Genomic DNA, 27,659 nt, shown 5'->3' on the forward strand with positions numbered 1-27,659 from the left:
TTCGTTTTTAAACACAGACAATGTCAGAAAAATGTTATCAGAATGAAGCTACTTTTGCCTGCCTATTGGCACTAACATCCCCACGTAAATGGTTCCGGAGCCCCACGCCTCACACGCCTTCTGCCCAAGCCCGACGGCCCCGACAAGACACAAGGCCATGATGGACAGCAGTGCGGAGCTGCAGGCAGCTCCAGCAGAGCCGGGCGTGCTCTCGCCTTGGAGCAGGGTCTCAGGGGGCTGCTGCCAGGGGACAGGAGAGCTGCGGGGCTGCTCCTCACAGACGGCACTCAGCTACCTGCCGACAGCTCCTCGGCTCCGCTCCACCACCTGTGTCATCAGCAGCAGCCTCCTTTCCACAGGCCCAGCCTGCTGCAGCGCTTCTCATCCCTTTTCAGAATATCAACATGAGAAATTCAAATACTATCCTAGTTTAAGTCTTTTCTCAAAAACCAAACCAAAAACCATTACTTCTTTAGCTTCTCACTTCCCTCATGCTAAGGGAGGGCACAACAGAAAATACTCGTTAACAGACTCATGTGTGACAGAACCGAGCAGTAGACACGAAGCTGAACACTCAGTTTCACAGCACTTTCTATGCCTGCTTAATAAAGCATGAATAAAACTTAAGGTACTAGGAAATTTTGTTCAAAATTATTTATGTTGGCTGCTTGCAACTCTTGGAAACTAACAGGGTCCCTAATAAGCAGGTGAAATCCTCTTTCAGACAGTTCAGGCTGCACCTCTGGGCTGTTATTTCAAGCTGTGGGACACAACCCAACTGGAGGAAACACTAAAGGAGAGCTTCCAAAGCCAAGGCAAGAAAAAAGGAGTAATAAAGGACCAACGCAGAATCTGCTGCACGACGAAGAGTTGACTAATGACTAAACTACTCAAGAGAAGACAGAAGTCCTGAAGAGTCCCCACCAGAGCTCACGGTGACTGGGACACTGCAAGTGATTTCACTGGGGCCCGGGGGCCTCCACCACGCAAGCAGCCGACAGTGGTCAGGAGGAACAGTCGGCAGCCAGGAGCTCACAGCAAGCTGTGCCAACATCCCCCTGCCCATCACCATCACCAGGTCGGGCAGGCTGCAGGGCACACCCTGGGAGCCAGGTGGACCGGGGCTGAGCGAGGTCCACAAGGCTGAGACAGCAGCTCCTCGGCCCCGGGAAGCGCACGGACCTTGCCGCATGGTGCAGAGATGCACGCACGAGTTCCTGCTCCTCTGACAGCTCCGTTTTACAAGGACGGGCAGCTCTCACTGAACAGGGCTGGTGTACCCCCCACACACCTCCCTGCCCCAGGAAGCCCCAAAAGGAGCTGGAGCTGACTCCAGCCAGCACAGAGCGCTGCGGATTCAGGGCATGCCATGTCAGAGCTAGGTGGCTGCGGGTGCACACCCATGAGTGCCAGCCGCAGCTCAGCAGCGCCCAGCAGCCCGCAGGCAGGACCCCACCGCAACAGCCAGCACGGGGGGACCCGCAGGGAGAACGCACTTGGCCTTTCAAGGCTACAAGGGTGTGTTTGAAGTTAGGGCGGTCAACTGAGCAATGCTTACGTGAAATGTTTTGTCCTGTTATTTCACTGGGGATTAAATCAGATTTGCTCAGAGTAAAAGCTCCTCGTAAACTAAACAAGCAGCCAACTTAAAAAACATAGATTGCAAGGAGCTGACGAGTGTTCTGAGCGATGTATTTTTGATATGCATCTTATGCAACGCAGTGAAATTGCACAAACAGAAGATGGCAATAGTCCATCATCAAGTGCCTTATTCATATAAGGAATTGCCCTTTAGGATAGAAAAAAAATGGTTTGAGAAAAAAAATGAAACTGCAGCTTTCAAAGAAGAAAGTAAGATATTCCACGAAAATACCTCTGATGAAGTATTACACAGAAATAAGTGTTTCCTTCTTTTTTTAAACAGCAGTTAGTTTAGTTTTATATTCCATTTTATGCACAGAGAAAAAGCTGAAGTGTAAGTACTACAGATAATATTTGGATTACATAGCTGAATTAAAACAAGTATTATAAAGCTACTTATATTGTCGGGGGGGATCACTTCTTGAAAGGAGGGATGCTTTGGATATTTATCCTACTTAAAGTACAAATACTGTAAATGGCCAAAATACCACAGAATAAACCCTACTTTCCAATCAGCTCTGTAGGAAACCAAGTTTGCACACAGAATATCAAAGGCTAGTTCTGGGACTGAATTTGCTATTTTGTGCTCTTACGGGTTTTTGCATATACAAAACTATATTAAGAAAACCATTTTGGGAACTGGGTTTCATAGTTCAAATTCTCTTAAGCTCCAAGTGGAACTGCATATTACTGGCTTGGTTTTGTGAAATAGTAATATTTAGGACTGCAAGGTCAGTATGTACACAAAGACACTAATAATCAAAGACCTTCTTAGGTATTATATGGTTAAAGAAAGTGATGAGCGAGTGCTTCTCGTCTCCCTTTTACGACACAAGTAATAGGGAATCACAGAGGGGTTTATGGCTTGTGAAACTGCATCAGACAAATACTCTGAGAAATTCGCACACCCCTCCCCGGGGCTCTGCTTTGCACCTTTCGTCACTGCTGCAACATCTGCATAGCTACAGGACGCAGCAGGTACAGACAGCTGGTCTTCTGCTTTAAGGGAGATTGCTAGACAAAACCTTCCACTACCAAGATCACTTCCTATGAGGCTGCAACATCTTCATGTCCCCCCTCGTGGCACACTCACCACGTGCTTACCACCCAAGGCTGACAGGCCGCTCATGCTATGACGGGTTCCCAGATCTTTCCACGGGCTCAGCATGCAATACAAGTGGCTATCATCACACTCATACTTTCTTGTAGCCTTCTCCAACATTAATCTTTTGAGTTGAAATGCTCTGCCTACCATACAGGCTATCCCGATTTACCCCAAACCACGGTTTGTCTTGCAACACAGAGATATGTATGCATACAGAGCAAGAAAGCTTGAGCCCCTCTAAGAATCGCCACCTTTCTCCAGGTGTATGGTTGTCTTCCTATCTACTCAGCCACTCCAGCAACGCCTGAAGAGCTACATGAGTGGAAGCATCCCCATCTGTCCCCAGCCAGGGACACGGATGAGAGCTGAGGAGACTGCAGACCACAAGTGTGGGACTCGGGACTCCCCCCTGCGCAGCAGCAGGGCCCGCACGCCAAACCAGTGCACACTGGATCAGCGGTGGCTGAGAACACGACCGGGGGGCACCTACTCGTTTTCTAGCATGCTACAAACTGTAAGTGTGCATGCACAATGACATGAGAATGACAAGGTCTCACTACCTCGCTTATTTTTTAATTACAGGTTGCACTCACATGGACTTCCCTCCTAGAAGGAGGGCTAGCCAGGACAAGCATCTGTTCTGGAGCCAGACAACTGTGACACAGACAACACTTTACTGTAAAATTGCCCCCAAAATACATTTCCTTTATTTTGACAGCATATATCTGTGATAAACAGTTCTCATTATAACTTATACATGCACTTACACACACAACACTTCTTGAAGATGCTGCTTGTGACGTATTTTTGCAGGACTAAATATGCATTATAAAAGAATATCCTACTTCTCAAATACCAGACAACTGGATTTAATTTCTGTATTGTACATGGAATTTTGGTGCTTAAAAGCACTTTTCTCCTGATCATAGCAATGGTTTATTAATGCCCACTGCTGAAACAAAGTTTTTCTTGGCTATTGGTAGAAGCCTAGGTAACAATCACCATTCAGTGAGCACGGCCTGAGGACTTCACTTTCAGATATATCCTCTGCTTTGTTCACTTCTCTGTTCTGAACTTTCATTCCTCTCTACGTCTATTACTTGCTTAGATTGTTTAAATTACTAGATCTTTAACTAAAGCTCCATTTAAAACAAACAAACAAACAAAAAAAAAAATTTAAAAACAGTACTGAGGTTACAAGAGTCAAGTGATAATGTGCTGGAAGCTCATGTTGTTGCTTTCCACCCAGATCAGTTCACTTTTGACACAGGGCCATAGTTCAGTGCACACACTACTTCTTGCTCCTGTGATACAAGTTTTAATGGCCTAACGCTATTTCCCGTTACAGCCCCTCCAGGACCTTGCACGACTCACTGCCCTCTCCTTCAGCTGTAGTTCTGGGGCTCCTTATTTTCTGTACTCTGCCCAAGTTGAAATAAAAAGGTGCAAGAGAGTTCACAGGAAAAGTCTCAGATCTTCACCAATAGCTGTTATTTCAGAGAAACAGGTCAGGACAGAAGCACGCCTAAGTTTTGATCATGAAACTAGGGAGTCCTTTTTTCTTTTTTTAAACAGGACACTACATGTGCAAGGTGTTTTTTCAGGTGGAGGCACGACAGCAAATCAGACCCAAGAAAGCAAGGAGCACACAATTCATGAACACTGGTGAAAGTTTTCACTTCTGAAACTTTGCATTACAATGCAATTGAGTCTCCATGCCACGGAGGTACCGTGGAAGAAATGTTACTTGAACATGTACTTAGAGACAGCTCTAGACCACAACCCATGCAAGACTTTTGTCACTACATATAAAATGCCCTTTGGTTTCGAGGTTTTCCTAACAGTTACCTTTGCCAGGGCTTTCCACCAGTGCAGCTTCCTAAACACCTCAAAAAAGGAAAGTAAAACCCCCCAAAAGTTCTAAAAGTGTCTTCATATTGACACACGCCCCAACCTCACGAGCTCTGCAGCTGTCCCTGTGTGTGGCGTGCACCCAGACTGGGCTCACTCCGACGTGCGTCAGCTCCCACCTCGGACAGCCTCAGGCCACCCCGACACCCAGCGTGCGCATGGGAGCCACAGCGGTGCCGCAGGGTACGGCCAGAGACCTGCCAGCTCACCCTGAGACTGGTCACTGGCAGCTCCCTGAAGCCTACCCAACAGTGATGTAGAGGCATCTCCCAGTCAGCAAAACAAAACTAGGCAGAAAATATTTGCTGGCAAGCTGTGATAGGCTAAAAACTAAACCCTTAAGTCCTGCAGGGCTTTGGTAATTAGCGTGCCATCTAGTGGGATTATCCTACACAAATATTTATCTTGTTCATCCTGCTTTAATCAATTCACGGCGCTTGGCCACAGATATAATACAATCTGCGTGGTTTCACATTTAGTAGGGCTGGAAGCACTGAGTACTTCATTAGAAGGTTTTGATAATGAGGCACAAACCTCTAATAAGACTGGTAGACAGAGACATTGTTTATATATGGCAACAGTTTGGTGGGGTAAGACACATTTAAGAAAAAAACAAATCTGAACCTGTCAGCCCCATTCCTGCTCGCAAAGGTGTGAGAGCTACCACCCCTGTCAGCAGCCTCATCAGACATGACCAACATCACCACCACCACCTGAGCCCTTTCAGTGAGCAGTGTGCCCTGAAACGCTGTCAGTGTCCTCCCATCTCTGTCTGTGAGCATGTATCCTCTGGTTCTGATGTAGAAGTCAATCAGCAGGACTATAAAATGGTTTCCTTTCACATGCACTGAGCTCAAACAAAAACTTCAAATGATTTTTTTAATAAAGAAAAAAAATAGACTAGGAGATGTGTGATTTGGGGAAAGAAAAAGACTTCTATGGCTAAGGGTAAAATACATTATCAGTTGTTCTTAAGACACCAAAAGCATACAATATATAGCAGAAGTCTTTTCTGGCAATCAAGCTCACTGCTTTCTTTCCAACCCCTTGGAAACAGCAGCTGTATCTGTAGATCCTTATATACTAAAATTGGCTGGTATGTTGGAAAAGCATCCATGTTTGCATAACAAAGTGACCCTTCGGTTTGCCCTGATGTCTAGAATCATTCCAGTGGGGTGAAACTGCACACAGAGCTGAGACTTCCTACCCACCCGCAGAGCTCTTAATCCTCTGCCCCGGACAACTGGTTACTTCTCTGAAGCATGCAAAAAGCTCTCTGTGCCCTAACATCTAATCCGTCACAGAATTGCAACTTGCACTCGAAAGCTCTGCATTTCTTGTTCATTTGGGACCTCACACAGTCATGTGGAGCTGCAAACTTCAGACTCACACTGAAGGCAGAATTTTGACCGACGTACTTCAGTAGCTGTAGTTTAACAACTCTGGCAAGCTTTAACCAAGGATGACACTGCGAACCAAAAAGTACAGTCACACCTTTAAGCAAACCTACAATGACATAATTTCATAATATAACATACAACACAAAAAAGTCATGCCCAAAGCTGCTCACCCCTGGATTCTGCTACCTTTCAACATATTACCATATTTTAAAATAATTTCATACTATGAAGTTTGAGCTGATTCATGAGTCCTGCACAACTTCAGGGAAACTACCAAGCACCCACACATTCTAGCACTTCAGCTGGTGTCTGAGTTGCCTCTGCCTACTGAGAATTGCCTTCCCTTTCCGGTATGTGCTGGCTCCCTGCGATCTTCAGAGAGGAAGACCACTAACATTTCACTTCTGGTTTCCTGGCAAATCATGTTCTGCTTCTACTGTTCTTCTTCTAACAATAAACAAAATGGAAAAAATGATACAACAGATGAAGTAAGAGGGAGAAAAGAGATATCCCTAACAGTCCGAAAACAAGATGACTATTTAAAGCTGCAGGAACGGCCTTGAACATTTAGCATGAAAAAGGCCCTTTTTAGGGGCTGTTTATAAGCTCTTCCTCCTTCACCTCAATATTTTAAACACATAGGCAAAATTATGTTCCTCACTTGTTATTAAAGGCAAGCACCATCATCTTTATTTCCTTCTGGGCAATAAAGTTTGTGACTGACAGGATTAGACTGCAAGCCTGAGCAGCGAGGTCATGCTGCCCATCCAAAATTCCCACTCAGTTTATTTTAAAATACTTCGGGTGCAAATCCCCAGAAATATTTGGCAAAGTACAGAAAACAACCCTTGACTTTGCAAGAAATAAGTGGCAACGTTCAATCTAAAAAAAAAAAGAAATCCCTCCATAAAACTGAGATTAAGCTTCCCCTCAAGGACAGATTGCATTTAACTACCTTTGCATAGCTCATTCTTGGAATTTAGCTGAATTACATTACATAAGTAGAGCCAAACAAAAATAGTTATGAAAATATCTTGTTAAGTTTCAGCAGACATTATTCTGAGAAGTCATGGAAGTCAGAACAGTCATCATGGGTTAACACAAAGCCTGCCGGTGCGAAGAACAAGCATGCTGCGTTCCTTGGAGTACTGTGCTGTGCTCTTCGCTATGTCACAAAGAAGCAAACGAGCTTTTCTAAAGAAAGCTTGGACCCCCAGTAATGCAAACAGTGGAAATCAATTGCAGTATCAGTTTGCTTACTGAGTTATTCAGTCTAAATCAGCAGTTTTACATAAATATGGTGCTAGCATTGTTTTCTTCAGAGAAGCAGTCTCTCTCTGCTGAACTATCGTTAAATATTCACTCACTCAACATCAAAGCTGAAAGTGCTCATTTCCAGAACCCTATTAAGCAAAGTTAAAAAAAAAAAAAAAAAAAGTACTGCCAACACTAATTTGCAAAGCATGTGTTGTTCAACGCATCCTTACACTCAGCTGAAAAGCCATCTCCACCATATGCACATTACTCAAGACAGCTTTCCTTTAATGTTGACAAGAACAAGATGCTTCACTTTCTGTTTCAAAGCATTCTTTTTCCTTTTTCTTTCAAGGGGGCAGCAGTGGGGTAAAGGATATCCAAATGACAACGAACCAAACTAAGGAGTAGAAGTACTTCACAACATCAAAGTTCCATTTCTAGGCTGCATTAAGGCAACTCAACATTTGACAGGAGACACGAGGAAAGCAAGTTCTAGAAAGCGCAGAGAACCCCTTTTATGCAGGCAGGAATTTTTCAAGGCAGACTCTCGATTCAAATCAAGCCTTTCAAATAGAGAATAACCTGTAATCAAAACCCAAATATGCAAAAACCTTGCATCCAAAAGTGCCCTAGAATTTCCCTTGTATTGAACTTCAGATTGGCATCTGCTTTTACAGATGCCTGCCCTGGCAACTCTGTGTATTATGAGCACATTCAATCCGTGTGCTTTCATTAAAAGCCAGAGGTGTCTAAACCACAAATTATGTCCCACTGACAAATGCACATCTTCTGACAGATTTACACCATTCCTACCTAGAGATGACACCTGTGTCTTCTCTGTGTACTTTCTGCTTTAGTTCCTGCAGGATTGGCGTATCTTTTAAGCAGTTCCTACTTACAGCTTCGCAGTCCTGGAGCCTGGTCTTGATACTACTGCAATGATTTCATGCTTACCAACACTCCTACGTGCCGCAATGCCAAGAACTAACAGAGAACCATGGATAGAAATCAGCAGGTTTCTCCATGAAGCAACTCCTTTCTTGGAAGAGTAAGACATGCACGCACACACCCTGCGGTGGCTTTTCAGTTCTGTGCAGACTTAGGGGCTTACAGGATCAGCTAATCAGCACGGCAGATGGCAGGGAACATGCCACTGCACTGCTGAGATGATTGCCAGATGTGATGCTTCCAGGAAACCTCTGGTATGTAAGGAGAATTAAACTTTTAAACCTAGCAGGCCAGTCCCCCAGTGCCGGAAGACATTTTAATGGGCAACAACTTTGAGTGCAAACAGATAATTTCATGGGCTTTCTGACTAAGACATTGTAGAGCACAGAATCAGGGTATTTGGATTTTATGACTCTAAAAAAGGAAGTTTTCAGACCAAGCATGGAAGTTAACTGTTTTTAACTTATAATAAAAGAACGACAGATTCACATGACTTAAAGTTTTCATAGCTATCTTCATTGCAAAAGGAAAGACAGTATGCAACTACGTACAAAACTCAAACGTGACCATTTCCTCACGTTTATTTAGTTATTACCTTGAGGAGTACTTATTGACCAATGGTATCCCAGAGCAAGCTAAGATCTTCTCTCTTACATACAACAGATTAAGAAGTAAGTGTGACGCATTTCTCCCTGTGACCACAGTGCAAGACTGCTCAGACAAGCAGTCCCAGGACGGGATGAAACTGCTGGACCACCTTGCTCAGCTGCTGCAGGAGGGGACAGCGGGGTCTCAGCCCTGGCTTTCCCAAGGCAGGAGTACTGCATGGTCAGCACACACGCATTCCAGACCACTCACCTGCGTTTGCATCCACCTCAGTTAGCTAGGAAAGGTCTATTTTATGGATTGAAAAATAACAAATTACTGAGCCGCTCAGAGATGGAGGCCTGCGATTGCACTGCAGTTCTGCTAACTAGCTCAAGAAAAAGCATAATGCTTCAGAAAAACATAAAAGAAAATGCTTTACGCTGTAGAGAAAAGCTAGCTCTAGCTCAAGCTTCCTGCGTCCAGGAGCAGGTGAAGAATTTATGCGCAGTTTTGATTTGCAAAGAAGCTCATTTTATCCTTACGTTTTTCCCTTTCAAACTTGCTCGTTTTTGCAAACTACACTTTTCTTCCTCCTCTGTGATGATTTCATCCGGACACAAATGGACGATTACTTACTGCAATTTTAGGTTTAGATGAGGAAGCTATTGGAAAAAGTCTGTTGTGAGTCACAATGTGAAAGTTGATCCTGGTCCCAAAAGGGATATTGAGGTTTCTGCTGCTGCTGCTTCTGGGAAAGAAAAAAAAAAAAAAAAAAAAAAAAAAAAGGAGGGGTGGGGGGGATGGACATGACCAAACAACAGGAAAAAAATAAAACAGAAAAACAAAGAAAGGTTTTTACAGAAGAAATTACAAAGCCTGCCTGCCTCAGAGAACTGCAGGCTTGTAAAGCTCTTCTATCAGCCAAAGCCTTATCTGACCCTCTCCTCTCTTCCTTGCTCCAAAAATAACATGACAAGAGGGTAGATGGAAAGAGATGAAAAGTTGGATTGTGTGCCTTCTGGGGACAATCTGAAAAGCCTTTGCATCATCCTGCCTGATCCTTGCCCTGGTGCAGAAGACCGCCAGCCAGAGGAGGAGCAAGCAGGGCAGGACTCGCCCTGGGGCGAGCTGCCTCGGCCGGGCAGCACTCAGAGCACCCAGCTGCAGCGGGGCTGTGCAGCCGCAGGCCTGCAGACGGGTATGTCGGGCAGCCCCGGCACTGGGCAGGACTCTCCTGAGGAGACGGCGGCACCCTGGCACCCTTCCTTGCCCATTGGGAGCCAGGGCTGGGCACGTGCCAAGCGCAGGCAAGGAGCTGGAGAGCTTCCCAGCGGCACACCTCTGCTTGTCTTCACAGAGCTGGTGGCCTGGTCTACTGCCAAGTCCGGACTAAAATCGGGACCGCATCTCAGACCACAGACCCAGCTGTAAGAAGGAACAGCGTGTGCTGCCAGTAAGTGCTGTCCTGCTCACCGTAGGAAACCCAGCTGCCGACTCGCAGACCTGTGTGATGCCTCTCAAGCTGTATTTCTGCTTTCTGAACAATCAAAGAGAATCAGTACCTTCCTGAAGCGTGCTTCAGTTAAACAAAGTGCTATCCACGACCACCAGGCTTCTCCGAGGACCCCAGCCCTGCCTGAGACGCTCACTGATGCCGGAGCGCTGGTAAGGGGACGCGTGTCAGCACCACCCGCCACCCCCTGCGAACTGCCCCCGGGTCTGGCAAAGCACCGGGACAATGCTGCTCCCCCCAGCTGCTCGCAGCCCCTGTCTGCAGTGCGTGACACCTGCATAGAGCAGGGAAGCAGGAAAATGGGCCCCTTCGAGCCCCCAGCAGAGAGGGAAGAGAGCCTGAGCAGAACACAGGACTGTGAGGACGCTGGACGAGCAGGAAAGCAGCTGGCACAGGGAACAAAATGGGCCAGGCCGTGCAGGGCAGGGGTGCGGAACGGTCACGCTCGTGACATGGCACGGGGCAGCAGGACAGAGGAAAGGGACACAGCAGCCACTCCTCTAAGCACCACGGGCCACCGGGTTCACTGCAGCAGCCATGCAGGCAGACAGAGTCTGCTCCCTGCTGCCGGGCTGTGTCCCAGGCTGCATGAGCCAGAGCAGGGTTAAAACCTGCAACCTCTGGCACTCACTGCTTCTTCCTGAGCTACCAGCCTAACCCTCTTTTCTCCCAGGACATCTGAAGAGCAATGACTCTTTAGGTCAGATGGATTTCCTTCAGTTTGCCTGGGAAATGGAAGCCTGATGACTTGAGACAGGACACACGAAGTCCGCAGGACAGGAACGCTAAAGCTGCCGCCCACCAGCACACAGGGCATTTCACATGACAGAACCCGTGAGAACGGTACCAGAGAAGCATGCTGTTACCAAATCCCCGGGGGAGCCACAGGTGAAAGAGCCAGAGGTGTGGTAGTGCAGCAGGGACTGCGAGGAGAGGAGGGCACCCAGCTGCTGGAGGAGGTCAGCCTCTGACACCCAGATCCTCCGCGGTCCTCAGGCGGCCAAACCTCCACATCACAGCAGCTGCCCACTGGGCCTGCGCTCAGACTCTCAGAGAAGCTGAATGCTCAAAGTTCATCCGAGATGAAATGTAAGGCACTGTAAGAACGCTAAATGAAATGAACCTCCAAATTCATCACCTGAAGGCAACGATTAATTGACCATCATGGCTTCAACCAGGGAGTCTTAGAAATAAAAGAGGAATAACACTCACGATAATGAAAGGCAATTTTGTTAAGGTCTCTGAAGATATCACCGTTATTTCACTGAGAAAGATTCAATGCAATTAAGGAGACTATTAATTCAAGATACCAAGCCTTGGCTCTCAGTACAGGACATGTACGCTGCAGCAAAGCATTAGCAGGCCACGCTTGGGCCCCTCCTAGTAAGGAGATACACGCTCACAGAAGGAAAGTCCATGAGGAAATTGTGTGTTCAAAGGCGGGCTCGGGTCATGCACTGTGAAGCCAAGATCAAGTCATGTACTACATGTTTATTAACACTACTGTATACCATTTACAAATTTTACTTTAATATAAACATCAATGCTTTCCCAGATTAATAAGAGATTACATTTGATTATCCTTTACCATATATTTCAGCTGGTTTTGTGCTTGGCTTTGAAGCCTCTCAGTAAACATATAGGAAGAACAGGAAGGGAGGAAGACGGACGTGTGGCTAAGTTAAAAAAATAATAATAATAATAATAATAATAATTTGAAAAAAAAGAAAGAAAATAGCCATACACCAGGGATTTATCACTTGTCCCAAGAATAAATCTCTTGGCATTTGAGCACGCCCCGAGCAAACACGACATGAACTCCTGTTCAGGACACTCCCATTAACAAAAACAGAAGCTATCGGGGTAGCAAGCTTTATAGAAAAGGTCACAGCAAGGCCTGGGAACAGCTTGGAGAAAGAAAACAGCAACCCTTAAGCCTACTGCTTGGCTAACTGCACAAATGTGTCTTTTTTGAAACCAATTCAAAGCTGATCTTCGTGGAAGTACGTGTAAGTACACTAAAATAGCACCGACCAGCTGTAGCACTTGACATTTCGACCACATTTGGTGAAGCGGCTCACCAACTTTTTGCTTGTGGAGATCAAGCTCGATTCTGAAACTTCACCACTATCAACATAGATAATGAAGATAATATTTCAAAGCATTCACTGAAAGAACTGGCAGACTACCCAGCTGCAAAGGAATAACCCAATGGGTAAAGCAGAAAAAACAGGAGACTTCACTCTAACCAGTAAGTAACGATCTGCTGCAGCTTACACCGTTCCTACAGTGATTCGTGTTGTAAGGCAATTGTAAAAGGTGTATTCTGTAAATTTATTTGATAGCTGAAAAGTCTTTCCAGGTGAAAGATCACGCCTCTCCGTTACACATTTCCGTATGTTATTAACATTCTTGAACATTTTTTTGAAGCTTTTAAATAACTACTGCTGTAATTTTAAAAAAAGAATGATAGACAAGGGACAACAGGAAATCATTCAGGTGCTATGCAAGCCACAAACAAGTTACTTAAAACACAATTGAACTGTAAATAAATACAACAGACAAGGCAAATGCCTATTAGTCTGAGACATGGAGCAGACTAAAGCTGCTGCACCTAATGCTGCCAATCTGCACAGACAGGGATTGTTCTGGATTTGTGTAAACAGCTGAGGTGTAATCAGCAAAAGATATTCTTCTTAAGCAACTATTTCTGTTTTAATTTTTGATCAAAAACATAACTAATTTAAAACATCAGAAATGGCACTAAAAAACAAACATGATCGATTAATAAAGAATATTAAAGGGAACAATTTTTTTGAGACATTTGTCTCCTTTTAAATAGCCAGTTTTAGGACAATAAAACTATCAGTCATTAAAATATCTCACTGACACAGTTGTACAGGAATAATTCCAAATTTGATAGATCCATTGCTACTAAAAGCTGGTCTCATTAGTCCTCTAATCAAATCACCAACAGACTGTTCCATATACCATAATCCTAACTTTTAGAATCACTGCTGCTGAATTCAAATATTTAACTGATGGGAGACAGGAAGGATTTGGAGATTTTTTTGTAAGACAATTAAAAAGCCTAGAATATTTGGGTTAGATCTGACAATGATTCCATATACAAAACAGCTCAAAGCATTGCCCAGGTTTCAGTGTGAATATCAGGAATCAAATAGATACCGATGTGGGCTCTAATCTTTCAAAGATAAAAGACCGCATTTTTAGAAGAGCTCAGAGCCTTGTCTAAAAATCAGAAATGAAAACAGAATGAAAATTTCAACTTCTCATCAGGAAAATGAGGCTGTTAAATTTCATACATAAAAAAAGTAGCACAGGGACCCCTGGACAGTAAGAAGAAACGAAACAATTACTGGTGGTTTTTGTAAGACTGAAATTCTCCCCTCGAGTGTTCTCACCCTACAACCAAACGAGCTCACGTTGCCCTTCAAAAGCTTGCTACTTTAACAAGCAAATAAATGATCTTATCTACAATGGCTCTTTATACCAGTTGGCTCTCCTCACTGGCTTTGTCCTTCAGAACACCAGAAATTAATCATAAATGCTGAGAAAACATAACATATGATCTAATTGTCTGGAAAAATTTTGGTCAGGAAAACCTGTTATAAAATGATGTCAATGCCAAACGCTGTCTGCATTAAATGAACCATTTTACGTGGTACACCATCTCCTGACATGTTAACAACAAGTTCTTTGCTGAAGTCGTTTCCGAGCTCCCCAGAAGCCACCCGTGGAAGGCAGCACAGGGAGCACGGCTCGGGCAGCTGGAACGCTGTGGTCCGTGGGAGCGCTGAGCCCCGGAGCCGTGCCCAGCCGCAGGGCAGGGTGCTCAGCGTGCTCAGCACCTCCGCCAGTCCCCCGGTCACGTAACGCATCCCCACTGCCCTCTTTCCAGGCTGGTGCAGCAGACCAAGTTGCTTTGATCTAACCTGGAAATAACAAGTTACTTTATTTTCCTCATCACTAGGTCACCTGAAAATGTCAGCCTATTTTATTTATTTATTTATTTTTCTAAATGGCGAGCAGATGGGGAGGAAAAGAAGGAAGAGAGGAATAAACTGAACAAATGCTCAGTACTCAGTTCTGCATCAGGTTTAGAAACAGATGTTTTACATCCATCTTGAAATGAGAATGCACTTACAACTGTAACCAAAAAAAAAAAAGTCAAAACTTTCTACTGCAACACTGCATACTCTGAAGGATGCCAATGGGACTCCTCTCTGCCCAGTCACTGGCAGGAAATGTTGGGAATGCACTGAACCTACAAATTTGGGGGTTGTTTTTGCAGACACAAGGAATGAGAAACAGAGACACAGAATCATAAATTTATAAGGTTTTGTGTATGTCATGCTACACGAATAAGTTGAATTCTATTTATTCTTTCTTCCCACAAGAATTATATAGCCAACCAAAAGAATACACACAGCCAGGAGCAATACAATCCCAAAAAAGAGATGTCACAAAAGACGTGGTGGCTTTATTCCATGTTTGTTTGGTTTTTTGTTGAAATAAGACTTGACTGGCTACAGGGTATCGCCAGTTTCTCTCAATCTGAGCAACTTGGCTGCTCTCTTCAGGTAGAAATGAGCAGGAAAAAAAGTCCAGGACTTTGCACAGGACTGCTGCTGTGCTGTGCAAAGCAAAGGGCTGCAGACAGACCAAGGTTAAGGGTCAGGGTGAGATCCTGCCCACCAGGTCAGCCAAGGGACTACAGTGCATGGCGATGTTAAGCAGGAACACTGACAAAAGGGGTGACTGTGTAGGGCTTGGGGATGAGATGCACACAGGAGGAAAAAGCAGACTTGGGACTTGGCACTTGGGATGGACAGTACAGAAACCCTGGCAGTAACATCGGGACTGGCAAGTCACATACCTTAAGAAAACCCCAAAGGACTTTCTGATTCGGAGGAACGCAGCAGTTCAGTGACCTCCTGCAGCAGGAGATGGCATCCCATGGACCCACCGTGTGCCCGGCAGCTCCGCTCCTCTGGGCAGCGCAGCCGGGTGCCTCCAGAGAGCAAGTAGGGACAAGGCCTTTCAGAAAGAGCTGCGTGTCGGACTACGTGACAGCAAGAGCAGACACATTTTATCATGAACACATATGACATGGTGCACATGACAGGGACAGAAGGCCCCAATCTTACCCACACAGGTTGTGCTCCAGGTTGAACACGGCTGCTGCCTCTGTGGCTCTGTCCCTAAAAAACGGTGAAGTCCTGCTGAAAGGCCCAGGGCTCCCCTCCAGCACTTATCCCTAGGTGGGCTAAACAGGAGAGGCACTGGGGAAGCCCCCAGCACCCCAGGGTTACACTGTCCTACCTGGCAGCACACACTGCTCTAACAACTGTACTGTCCTGTTCCACACAGCTCAGCCGGCAGGAGAGGCTCTGTGCCTGAGAATGGAAGGCTCTCTAGACCCTTAATACCTTAAGAAAAACCACCATAGCAGTGAAATCAAGAAAGGTAAGTATATGTCGTTGGTACTGAAAGATTTACAAAGTCTGCCTTGTCCTTTTTTTAATCAACCATGGCCAGTTGACAAATGTGCTGGCACCAAAATTGAAATTTGTCTAGGGTTTCCTCCATGCTGCTAGAGACAGTGTAGTTATAAAGTTGTAAGCAGAGATCCTCCTACTTCCCGCAGTATCACCCCAAACCTTACCCATTATCATCACATAATCCTAACACACCTGTTCACCTGGTAGTTTTATTCCAACACCCACTGACCACACCATCTATTCCCATTAAAAACCTAACCAAACAGAAACGAATGCCTCAACAACTCGAGCTTAAACTGAAAGACAGGACTGCAGCTCTCCTTATGGGAGAACAACCATGCAGAGATTAACTGAAGGCTCTGGGTGCAAGCAATGGTAATTCATGCTCCATTATTCCACTTAGAAAGCAAGTTCCGAACCAGCAACTGAGTCTGTCAGCCTTTATAGCATCTTCGAAAGAGATACACAAAACAATACACCAAATGAAACAATTCTACCTATGTGAAACAGAGATCCCATTTCCAGTTACTGCAAAGTTGAATTCAGATTCCAACCTGCTACACAGAGGCAACAGCCACTGACTCTGAATTGTGGCAACATGGAAAACACTTACTTTCTAATAGGCAGGCTGGGCTTTTTTCCCTTTCTTTCTTTCTTTCTTTCTTTTTTTTTTTTTCCCCACCCAGTTCTGTGGCATGTGGCTTCCAGTTGCCTTAGTTTTCATTTGCCAGTGAAGCAGCAATATATCTGTATTTGTTCAGTCTTTGCTACAGAGGGTAATCCACCCCCATAAGCCTTCTGTCGAAGGAAAGCAGACAGCAGATGTGATTTCTCGGGCCCTTCATGGGGATCATCTAAAATTTAAGTCTGAATGACTTGAGAGCACAGTTCTAGCTTTTATTTCATGCTGATACACAGACTGCTGTATGTTGTGCTACTAAAAGTAAAAATTTAAAGCAAACTGTGCTAGCTGCACATAAGGCTTTCCTTCAAGTGAGCATTAGAAAATATGGGCATATACTACTCATTCCCAGTCTTGGCTAACAGAAGCATGTTTACCATGACTGTACACAGAACAGAAGTACAAGGAATATTTATATCCCTAACATGTTTCCTGGTTAAACCAGTGCTAAAAATACATTCTGGTCCTTAAGGTTTGATGTAATGCACTTAGAGTCACTAAACCATTGTGGCTCAGTCCTGTTTTTAGTTCCCAGCACATAGGCTCACATATACAGAAAAGCAGGGTACAGGTCTCGAAGACAACGGACTCAAGTCCAATCTAAAAACAAATGGATTTTCAGAACAGCAGCATGCCCTTGAATATCATCCAAAAGTGAGCCTGAATCACTTGGAAAATACTTACTATGCATCCCCCTTGGAAACGAAAATGTGATTTCTCAGAAGTATGCCAAGTTTACTTTGAAACAAGAGTAGAAATCTCATACTAATTAATGGAAAGCACACCACCATTTTATCTTGCTGAGATAATCTTTCCTCTGCTTCTAGGAACAAAGATATTGTGAGATGTTCAACTCCAGCACAAACTCCTCGGGAAACAACTGCAGTTACGACACAGTAATAACTAAGACAGTCATTCCCCTGGTCTACTGTTTAATTTTCATAGTAGGATTCCTGCTGAACAGCGTGGCAGCATGGATCTTTCTATACGTCTCTAGTGAGAAGAGTTTTATTGTCTATCTCAAAAACATCGTTGTGGCTGATCTCCTAATGAGCTTGACGTTTCCTTTCAAAATTCTTGCTGATTCAGAAATTGCACATCCACAACTCAACATGTTTGTGTGCAGATACTCTGCGGTTGTTTTTTATACAAATATGTATATTGGAATAACATTTTTTGGCCTCATAGGTTTTGACAGATACTATAAAATTGTAAAGCCTTTATTCACCTCCTTTGTTCACACAGTTAACTACAGTAAGGTTATCTCTATAATCATATGGTTATTGTTTATGTTTATATCCCTTCCAAATATGATTTTAACTACTGAAATCTCTAAAGCAAATTATTCCAGAAAATGTATTGGTCTTAAAAGCGAGCTTGGCAGACAATGGCACGAGGTGTCAAGTTACATTTGCACAGGGATTTTCTGGATTGTTTTTCTCCTACTAATCATTTTTTACACTTCAATATCAAAAAAAATATATAGCTCCTATAAAAAATTCAGAAGGAACTCAGACGTTACCAAGAGAAAAACCAGTCGTAATATATTCAGTATCATGTTTGTATTTGTCATTTGCTTTGTACCATATCACTTCTGCAGAATACCATACACTTTAAGTCAAACTAGCTCACAGTTCAACTGCCAGTCACAAAGAACTCTGTTCTATGCAAAGGAGTTTACTCTCGTGTTATCTGCTGCAAACGTGTGCCTTGACCCCATTATTTATTTTTTCCTCTGCCTACCTTTTAGAGAAAAGCTGTATCAAAAACTGCACCTCAAGATGAAAACTTCACATGAGGTTGACATTTCTAAATCTAGAAGATCAAATACGCTTCAGGAAAGTGTGAATATTCTGTAAGTTTAGGTCTGTAAAATAACACATGCTTGAAAGTTACTCAAGAACGCAATGTCTCAGAAAGAAACTGTGCTGAGAAACAGCAATAAAACAGAAAAAAAAAAAAAAGTTTGAGTAAAATACCAAGTGGTGTTTCTCTCTATAAAAAGATTTTTGCATGCTATCAGTATATTTACTATGTGTTATTTCAACTGATGCTATGATTGCATTATGGTGTGATATGATCTATCCGGATCTCCAAAAAAAAAGAGAGAGGAATAACTGGAACAAAACATTCTGGGGCTCCAGTCCACAGTTCTCTGAAAGGATTATCTAACATCCTAACCATGAAATTGATCTTGTGTTCCTCGTGAAGCCAGGCACGACACACATGCATAGCAGGAAAACAGCCTGAAGGGCCTGGGAACGACTGATTGTCCCACCTCGACTGGAGCAGACTGCTCCAAAGCAACATGAAAAGCTGAGCACAAGCCCCTCTCTGACTTGGCCTCTACCAGCCAGCTGCAGAGTACCGAGATCCTGAGGGGAAGTTCTGTGGGTATTCACCAGCTCGCAGAGCAAAGCCATGGTACCTTCCAAAAAAACAATCCCAGCGAAGGCAGATGGGCTCAGGGTACATTCAGGCTCATTCCCCACCCACCCCAGCTACTCCCATATCCTCCCTTTCTCCCAGCCTCTCCCCACGCCGTGCATCAGCCAGCAGCCCGCTCCGTGAGGAGCTAGCCCCAGCTCGGAGGCCCCGTCGCTCCTGCAACCATGCTTCCCAGACCTCGCCTAGGCCTTTAGACGCCTTTCTCCAGCACTGACCAGGAGTGGTCTCTTCCCTCGTGCCTGTCCCTGCTGCGAGACACCACCACCCACGGCAGGGACCAGCAGAGGGACCCACGCTGCCCGGCTCCCTGCAGAGGTGGGCACGCGGCCCAGCTGCACGTGCAATGCTGTGTGCTCAGGAGAGAAAATAGCAGTTATTGCAGCTGAGCCCCAGAAAGCCTCCAAAAAGTCTTCTGTAGCTGAGTACACAGAAGATGGAGACGTGTCAGAAGTAATCCCAATGCCAGAACAACCCACGTAAGTCTTTGGTGCACCCAGTTCAAACCACAAGGCACCTAATGGTTTTATAGGTCACCAGATTTTTTTGTTTCTTTTTTCCATGTTTAGATGTTATTTTTCCTTTTTCCTCAGAACTGATTTAACCATTTTGGCAGAGATGCTGCTCACACCAGCACCCCATTCTTTCTTTGCACCACCCTTCCGATCCCTAGGGGTCAGCCTAAGCATTCATCATGGAAGATTTCAAACCCAAAGTCAAAAATTCAGCAAAGCTTAAATGCATTTTTGGTGGCTTATGATGAGAAGTGCTCAGCAACCTTAATTACAGCAAAATCTACCACCTGCATCTGTAATTTACAAACAACAGTGATCACCTACATTAGATATATAGACAGGGGTATAGGATGAAACAATTAGCAGTATAAACAATTACAACTCGGTTGTCTCATGTTCTCATGTTTCCTCTCCTCTTGAAACACTTGTGTTGGAAGTGAAGACCATTTCTGAGTGATATTTGGCCTGACTGAGGAAAAAAAAAAAAAAAAAAAAGACTGAATCCTGCATTTCAAGTTAAAAATAAATAAAACTATGCAAAGATTGGCTTTGCATGGTGAGCGTAACACCATAAAATTAGTTCACATTTGCTCAAAACTGAACACAGGATCATTCCAGATTATGAAGCTTTGCAAACATCTCAACAAATATGGTCTGAACTTTCATCTTATGACTAAACCTAAAACCAGACATTCTTAACTTGTTTTTTCACAAGGCTATGGTACATGACTTGTAAATTCCTGTGGATTCTCAACTACAACAGAGTGCTAATGTTGCTTTTTCAGTATTGTAGTCAGTACCTCAGCCCTCCTAGCTTGGTTTAAAGAAAGAAAGAAAAAAAAAAAAAAAAAAAAAAGGTAAGGAAGGTGGGTAAAGAGGTAAAAGCATTTCCCTTAAATAAAAATAGTACATTGGGGATATATATTTTAATTGCTTCCGGCAAATGTCCAAACGTTCAGAATTTTAATTTTTAACAGAAATAATCCCTACACGCTGTTAAATCTGTAAATTAGTTTACAACTCTAGAAAAAACACGCATGAGATTTCCAAAGCTTGGATTCAAGAAAATAATGAATGATGACCTATGACACTGCAAAATCCATACGCCTCTGTCCCTGATCGGCCATAGAATTTAAGTCTAAGTCTTACATATTAGAAGGAAAGACAGGTTTTTGTTATTTTTTAAAAAAGAAAAGATGGAGTCCAGAGGGTGTCACACATCTGAAGTCCCAGTTCAAGAACCTGGGACCAATCTGTACCCTGAGGCAGTTCTAAGGACTACAGGAAAGAGTCCACATACTGAGGCAGACCCAACCATAAACATCTTGTCACCCGTACATAAAGCAAACAAACAGACATTGAAAGTTTCAGGCTTGAAGTTAGCAGAGGAGTGAAAATGTCACTGCCTTCAGGTCTGCAGATATCAACAAGTTGAAGGGACTATTCACCATCAGCTCTCTAATGCAGACAGAGAAAGCAACTGTGACCGTCTTCCTTACACTCCAAAAGCCACAAACGCACGCTCCAAACTGCGGCTCTCCTTGCCACGGGTCCCAGGGCTGCGCTCTCCCGGCTCATCCCGCAGCACCCTTCTGCCACCACTCTGGGCACAGCACCCGGCCATGGCCACGGGCAGGGAGCTGCCACCTGCCCCAACGCCCGCACTAGAGAAAGGAAGCAACAAAGGCACCCCTGGGTTGTTCCACGAACACTTACGTCTTTCTGGCACCTCTCTTCTAGGTAACTTCCACGTGGTTTAGCTATTTGAATGCTGGTTTTAATTGCGTCAATCAGCACATTTAAAAACCACAGACGCATTCAAAAAACACCAGTAGAGGCAGCAAGGGGAAAAGATTAACATGCTATTGGACTATGAGCAAACAGTCGCAGAGAGACACCGAGCATTAATAGCCTGATGCCCCGGAGACCCCAGAGAGCAGTAAGCCAGGTACGTGCTTTCAGCCTTTGTTCCAGTCTCCCTAGTCTATGTAAATATACAGCTTGAGATCAGCTCTGCCAACCGCATCGAAAGTCAGGTTCGAGCACTCAGCTCTCCAGCCCGTGCTCCACCCGCAGGCAGCGTTACTTGGCAGCGGCCATGCTGTACGCCTGCAGGCTCAAATCCCAGCCCGTTTCGGGGTTCAGCCCGCGGGGCTGCCCGTCGGCAGGCACGATGCCACCCCCGAGCCTGGCGGAGGCTGCACCGTGAGCACAGCAGACCCCAGACCCCCGCACGGGAGCAGAGCATCAAGCCCAGCTGGCCAGAGAGCGCTGCCTGCCCCTCACCTGCACTGCGCACACCAAAACTTCACACGATTCTGTTACGCGTTTTAGGACAATAGAGGCCACCTGCAGAAAGCTAATTACAAGGCACAAACTACTTTTTTCCTCCATTTTAAACCACTGGAGTGTTTGTAATCATTTGTGCTTATGTAAACTGTAACAGAAATTACCATACATCTGGATACGTATTTTACAGCAGAAAATAAATACGCAGATGCAGTAGTTCACTTGTATGTTAATATCTGAAACAATACAGTGAAATACAAAGTGTTGCAGTTTTAGGCTATGCAAGACATAAATGCATTGTTCTTAGTTCCAGGAAATGCTCACAAACATACCTCCATCCCAGCTGACATTCTGGGCAGCACTCAGGCAGCAGAGCAAACCAAAACAGAACTTGGCTGGGGAGTAGTAGATTTAGTTTTAAAAAAAAAAAAATACCACCATAATTTTCTACTTTTCTTCCCAATAATTTCTACTGAGCCTAAAAATGATGTAGACAAAATTATTTAATAGCTACTTCTTTCAAATAAGCTTTTTCTAAAGGTGTCATTAAAATATGCAGTTAATTTACCCTCTGTTCAAGTAGGAAGAGAGACAGCAATTGGCAAAAACTTAGAACTGCTGAGAACAGTTTGGTCATCTGGCTAACACTTCTGCATATCGGTTTGACAGTATATTAACTTCAAAACTCCTCATACACTTTTTTTTTTTAGCGAGACTGCTACAAACATTACTAGTTTTAGATGTAGTTCAAACTGTTCCAGAGTTACAAAGGTTACAGCAATGATTATTAATCAGATGCTTAAACAGATTAGCAGCTTTCTTTTTGTATTTTTTTTGAAGCAAGCATACAAGACTGCTCTTGTAAAAATTTTTCTCAGAAGTCTATATGCTGTCATGAATAAATCCTCGTACATTTCTAGACATTTCTGATAACAACAAAGCTCTCAAACATCTGCGAAGTAGCATGAATAGTGAGAAAAATATTTCTTCCTGACTGCATTTTTTTTCATGAAATTATTCAAGCAAAATTCTCAAATAACTACTACTGTTGGTCAGGAAAAGTTGACGTCTTGTTTTTTTGTAGGTTCTTGATATCTCCTGACAACAAAACCAACGCGCACAAGAAGTTTACCATGTCAAACGTTTCGCAATGCTATATCAAAACAGAAATGGAACCTTTCACCTATTTTTACTACTTAATTTTTCTAATGGGTTTTCTGGGGAGTTGTTTTGCACTATGGGCATTCACACAAAAAGGTCAAAAACAGAAGTGCATGAGCATCTACTTAACTAACCTCTTAACGGCAGACTTTCTGTTGACATTGGCATTGCCAGTGAAGATAATTGTTGACCTAGGAGTTGCGTCCTGGAAACTGAGAATATTCCATTGTCAAGTTACAGCCTGTTTCATCTACCTGAACATGTATTTATCAATTATATTCTTGGGATTTGTGAGCATGGATCGTTGCCTTCAGCTAATGCACAGCTGTAAGATCTACCGCATTCAAGAGCCTGGATTTGCCAAGATGTTGTCTGCAGTTGTATGGACAATGGTTCTCCTTATAACAGTGCCCAACATGGCTATTCCAATAAAAACCATTGAAGAAAGGCCCAATGCAGGGTGCATTGATTTCAAAACAAAATTTGGAAGAGACTGGCACGTGTTTACAAATTTTGTATGTACAGCAATATTCCTGAACTTTTCAGCTGTGATACTGATTTCCAATTTCCTTGTTGTTAGACAACTCTACAGAAACAAATACAGTGAGAGTTACGCGAATGTGAAGAAGGCCCTGATCAACATACTGCTTGTAACAGCAGGCTACATACTGTGTTTTGTTCCATACCACATCGTTCGCATTCCCTACACTTTGAGCCAGAATGATGCCATAACCAACTGCTCTCTGAAGCAAACGCTCTTTCAAGCAAAAGAATCTACCTTGCTGTTTGCAGTATCAAACCTCTGTTTTGACCCTATTCTGTATTATCACCTTTCCAATTCATTCAAATTGAAAGTTACTGAGACTTTCATAGCACCCAAAGAGACAAAGGCTTTCACAGATGAAGAGACAGAACACAGAAACAAACAGCAGGTGCAGACATACGGATTCTGAACTACGTGGAAACTGTGTGCAAATACAGGATATAAACAGTGACTGTGCTATTGGAAGCATGGCTACCAGGGTCAACAACACTGGTGTTGGCAGAAGGAAAAAACTTGAATAACTGTAACAATTGCTTTGTTATACATTTACATGGTAGGTCTGAACTAGAAGAACGTTTGATACTGCTTTTCAGAAATATTTCCATGTACCAGTGACAACCTATGAAGAATCAGCAACACTTCAGAATAATTTTTTTCATACTCAAATATACATTCTAATTATTTACGGTAAACACCTGAACTCACCCTAAGTAAAATATTGCATACTACATTAAATGACTTGGTGCAATGAAGTAAAGATATTTTTTTTAAAGAGGAGTTCATTACCTGCACAGCTCTTCATAGATAAAATTAACCTAAAAGCGTTTTTAAGAATATTACTTATTCTGGAAAGCAATTTTAAGCTGAACTGTTTAGAAAATAGTGTATTCGCTTACATTTCACCTGCAGTTTTCATAAATAAAATAAATTTATTGTTCTTATCAACTTCCACTGCCTTCCTTTGCTGCTACTTCAATGAGTATGAAAAAAAAGCTAACAACACATTATTACAGAAAATTCAAGGAAATTTTAAAATGAAAATACAAAATAAGCATAAATATACAGTGCTCTCTTAGCTTGTTGTATTTATAACAATGTATAAAGCAGATGTATAAAGCAGCAACTAAGTGTATTAATAATGTATTTTACAAACACTTAAAAAAAATGCATATATAAAATAGTCAATAATTAAAGTCAAAAATCAATTTAGATAGGCAAAGCCTAACTACCTGGATTAGCTTCATCTGTAAACCAAAAATATTTCAGAAACAAAAACAATCAATTTACATTTTTCAAATCCTTAAAATGTGCAAAATATAAATTAAACTTTAAGCAAGCACTCAAAACTGGCCTTAACAGAAACATCTCACTCAGTATTCTCCTAACAACAATTCATCTGCAACGACTCATAACTCAAACTCTGTAGAGGAGGAAAATTAAAGCAAAGAAAACTGTGGTTATCACATCATACACTCAGCTGACACTTCCTTTACTGGTAGGATTTAATACTGTTAAAAAGTTATCGCTGTTTCAAAATAACCATCATCACCACCAAGCAGATACATTCTAGTTCCAGGATTCTTCAGTATTTGGGCGCTTTTTCCAGTGGAGTTGAAAACATGACAAAAATAAATAAATGAATAAATAAAAAACAACCAAACGAAGGTTTGATATCTAGAATGTTAATCATGGGGCTTTATTCAGTTCCCAACAGCTCACAAATAGAATAACAGCAGCAGACAAAAATCCATACTGCAAACAACAGGGAGTGGGTGGGAGGAATCAACACCATTCCACCCCTTACATTCCAGAGCTTCTCCCTTCAGATATGTTGCTATTCATCCATTTGTCCAACTATCGAATTTTCTTTTTAACAAAGTTTCATTAAACCCCGGAACACGGTGTTTGCAATGTGGTACTTGTCTCCTTACTCTAGTAAGTCAGCATATGCCTCTTACGCATTTTTCCAGTTAACGTCCTCTGGATAAAATAAAGATGCCTGTATGCTGTACTAAAGCCATCCTGCAGCACACAACACGTGCACACGGGCAGAAATAGCCTCATGTGAGCCACCTGGAAGCCCTTCAAAGGTCACTCAGCTCTCTATGCAGTGAGTTCTTCTTTCTTTAAACGCTTTGCCATCACATCAGGCAGTACCGTTACGCGCACAAAGAGAATACACTCACCAGTGGTATAGGGAAATGCGTTGCGTATTGCAAGTGGCGAAGGAGGTCATAATTGGATGGAAAAATCAGTTCTCTGAGTCTTTCCCTCTTCACTGACTTCTCACTGGTAACTGAAATTCTTCTGTCTAAAGAAGAGTTCATATTCTCACAAGACTCCCCAGGCATCGGAGAAAAAATCTAAGTCATGTAAAACAAACATTTAAGATAAGTGTAACCTCTAACTTTTGAAATTCATCAATTCCAGAGATACAATTTTGTTCTTGCTTACAAATATTTGAGTGTTTTTTCAAAGACAGACAAAGCAAGGGAAACGGTAATCTAGCCTGAAATATAATCAGATACGTACATGTTATATCTCTATGCATAGCTCATTGTTTCTAGACAAGTTTTAAACTAGCAGTATTCAGTCAGGAAAAGAAAGCATATTACAATTCAGAGCAATTTCCACACTTATGCTGTTGTGACATGGAAAATACAATAAGACAGTCCGGTGATTGAGGGAACATAATGAGAAGGGTGAAGTGGAAGGTGGCAGAAGACAAGAGACATTGCAGGCAGGCATGGATATGCGTGAAGCCATCAATATGACAGATGTTAGGAGAAAACAGGGGTCTCAATATCCTGCAAGTGAATATGCACCAACAGGTCTGGGCACAGGAGTCCATGCAATGCAGAACGAGGACCAGTGCAAAGGAAGAAACTAGGAGATTCAAGAGTAATCCAGAATCAGGCTAACAGTTAGGAAAAGAAGAGGAGGAAACAGACTTGGAAAACAGAGCAAAGACAGAAGAGTCACTTGAAAAGCAGAAGGTATCAATTGGGGCCCCTCAATGTTAAAGACGTGGGTGTATCTGCATATTTCTTCATGCTTAACTGTACTCTGAATATGCTGGGGAGCAGAGGAAAGCAAAGAAGAGAGGATAGTGTGTGCACATGTGTGTTTACGTGCACATGCGTGCACGTGGACAGCTAGGGGACACACAGTAAAGCAATGCAGTTGTCACACAGCAGAGATGTACAGAAAGAAGGTCATGCACCGCCAGAATGCATCAGGCACTGGCTCCAAATTACACTGGCTGTTGATGGAAGAAGTGAGGTGGTGCTAGGGGCACAGAGAGGCGTTCTCAGTGACAACAGCAAGCAGCAGACACAGGCATCGAAGGCATGCAGAAAGTTGAAAGTTAAACCTACTGGAAATTCCGAACCAAAATCTGCCTTAAAGTCACTCTTGTCTACATCATCAAAAATACTAGTGGTTCCTGAGTCAATGCCCATATGTTCCATAATACTATGATCCTAATAATTGTCGGAGAGAAAAACAAGCATCAGTTACATTTTATTGAAGACCTATTCGACTGATCACAGGTAAACGCGAGCATTCCACCTATAAGAATCAAGGAAAAAGTACTGATGGTAGGAAGATTTCAGGTAACTATTTTTAAATATTTATGAAAACCTTGATTCACAAAAGTGAATTTCAATCTCAAGCCTAAATCCACAAAAGGATAGAAAAGAGCAGGAGCTGAAGGGGAAACAAAACTTCAGTATATCTCCACGTGCGGTTCTGCTCCCAGCGATACCTATAAAACAGGAGGCAGACTCTTGCACCTGCCCCAGATTTATTTGCTGTTTTGTTGTACCATGAAAAGCAACTTGGAGAAACCCCATACATCTAAGCACAGATTTGGCCATGAGACCTGCAAAACAGATGTACACATGAAATGAAAAATAAATGAGCGAACACTTTAGCTGGCCACAAGCTCCACAAGGACTGTGTAGCAGAACAACAGGCTGCATCTTATCACACAAGTACAAATGTGGTCCATGGACTGGATTTTAAAGTCATCTTCCTCTTCAATTCATTTTAGAAAAGATTAAGAACTGCTCATCTGACAGAAGACTCAGGATTGCACATGGACTGTGCATGTTGGAATCGTGAGGTTTCACTT

The 27,659-nt window shown here is 43.2% G+C and overlaps 3 protein-coding genes across 10 annotated transcripts in view; 2 read left to right on the forward strand and 1 right to left on the reverse strand.

Annotated features, from left to right (window-relative positions):
* MED12L (mediator complex subunit 12L) overlaps positions 1 to 27,659 on the reverse strand; it is a 155,191-nt gene that overhangs the window by 97,502 nt on the left and 30,030 nt on the right. For 5 of the 8 annotated variants that reach the window (XM_032193002.1, XM_032192998.1, XM_032193001.1 and 2 more), the window contains exons 14-15: positions 26,902 to 27,006; positions 25,711 to 25,887 (exon numbers count right to left, since the gene is read on the reverse strand). In XM_032193002.1, coding sequence (XP_032048893.1) covers positions 25,711 to 25,887; positions 26,902 to 27,006 — 282 coding nt within the window. The remainder of the gene's footprint in view (positions 1 to 25,710; positions 25,888 to 26,901; positions 27,007 to 27,659) is intronic. The other 3 variants (XM_032193005.1, XM_032193003.1, XM_032193004.1) reach the window with 1 other exon arrangement.
* On the forward strand, positions 12,097 to 18,429 carry P2RY14 (purinergic receptor P2Y14). Its single transcript, XM_032193014.1, has 3 exons — positions 12,097 to 12,614; positions 15,758 to 15,853; positions 17,398 to 18,429. Exon 3 carries the CDS (start codon positions 17,416 to 17,418, stop codon positions 18,427 to 18,429), a length of 1,014 nt encoding a protein of 337 aa, XP_032048905.1. The 5' UTR covers positions 12,097 to 12,614; positions 15,758 to 15,853; positions 17,398 to 17,415.
* On the forward strand, positions 21,438 to 24,310 carry GPR171 (G protein-coupled receptor 171). Its single transcript, XM_032193015.1, has 2 exons — positions 21,438 to 21,478; positions 22,904 to 24,310. Exon 2 carries the CDS (start codon positions 22,953 to 22,955, stop codon positions 23,931 to 23,933), a length of 981 nt encoding a protein of 326 aa, XP_032048906.1. The 5' UTR covers positions 21,438 to 21,478; positions 22,904 to 22,952; the 3' UTR covers positions 23,934 to 24,310.

This window comes from Aythya fuligula, chromosome 9 (genome assembly GCF_009819795.1).
Source record: "Aythya fuligula isolate bAytFul2 chromosome 9, bAytFul2.pri, whole genome shotgun sequence".
Taxonomy (NCBI): domain Eukaryota; kingdom Metazoa; phylum Chordata; class Aves; order Anseriformes; family Anatidae; genus Aythya; species Aythya fuligula.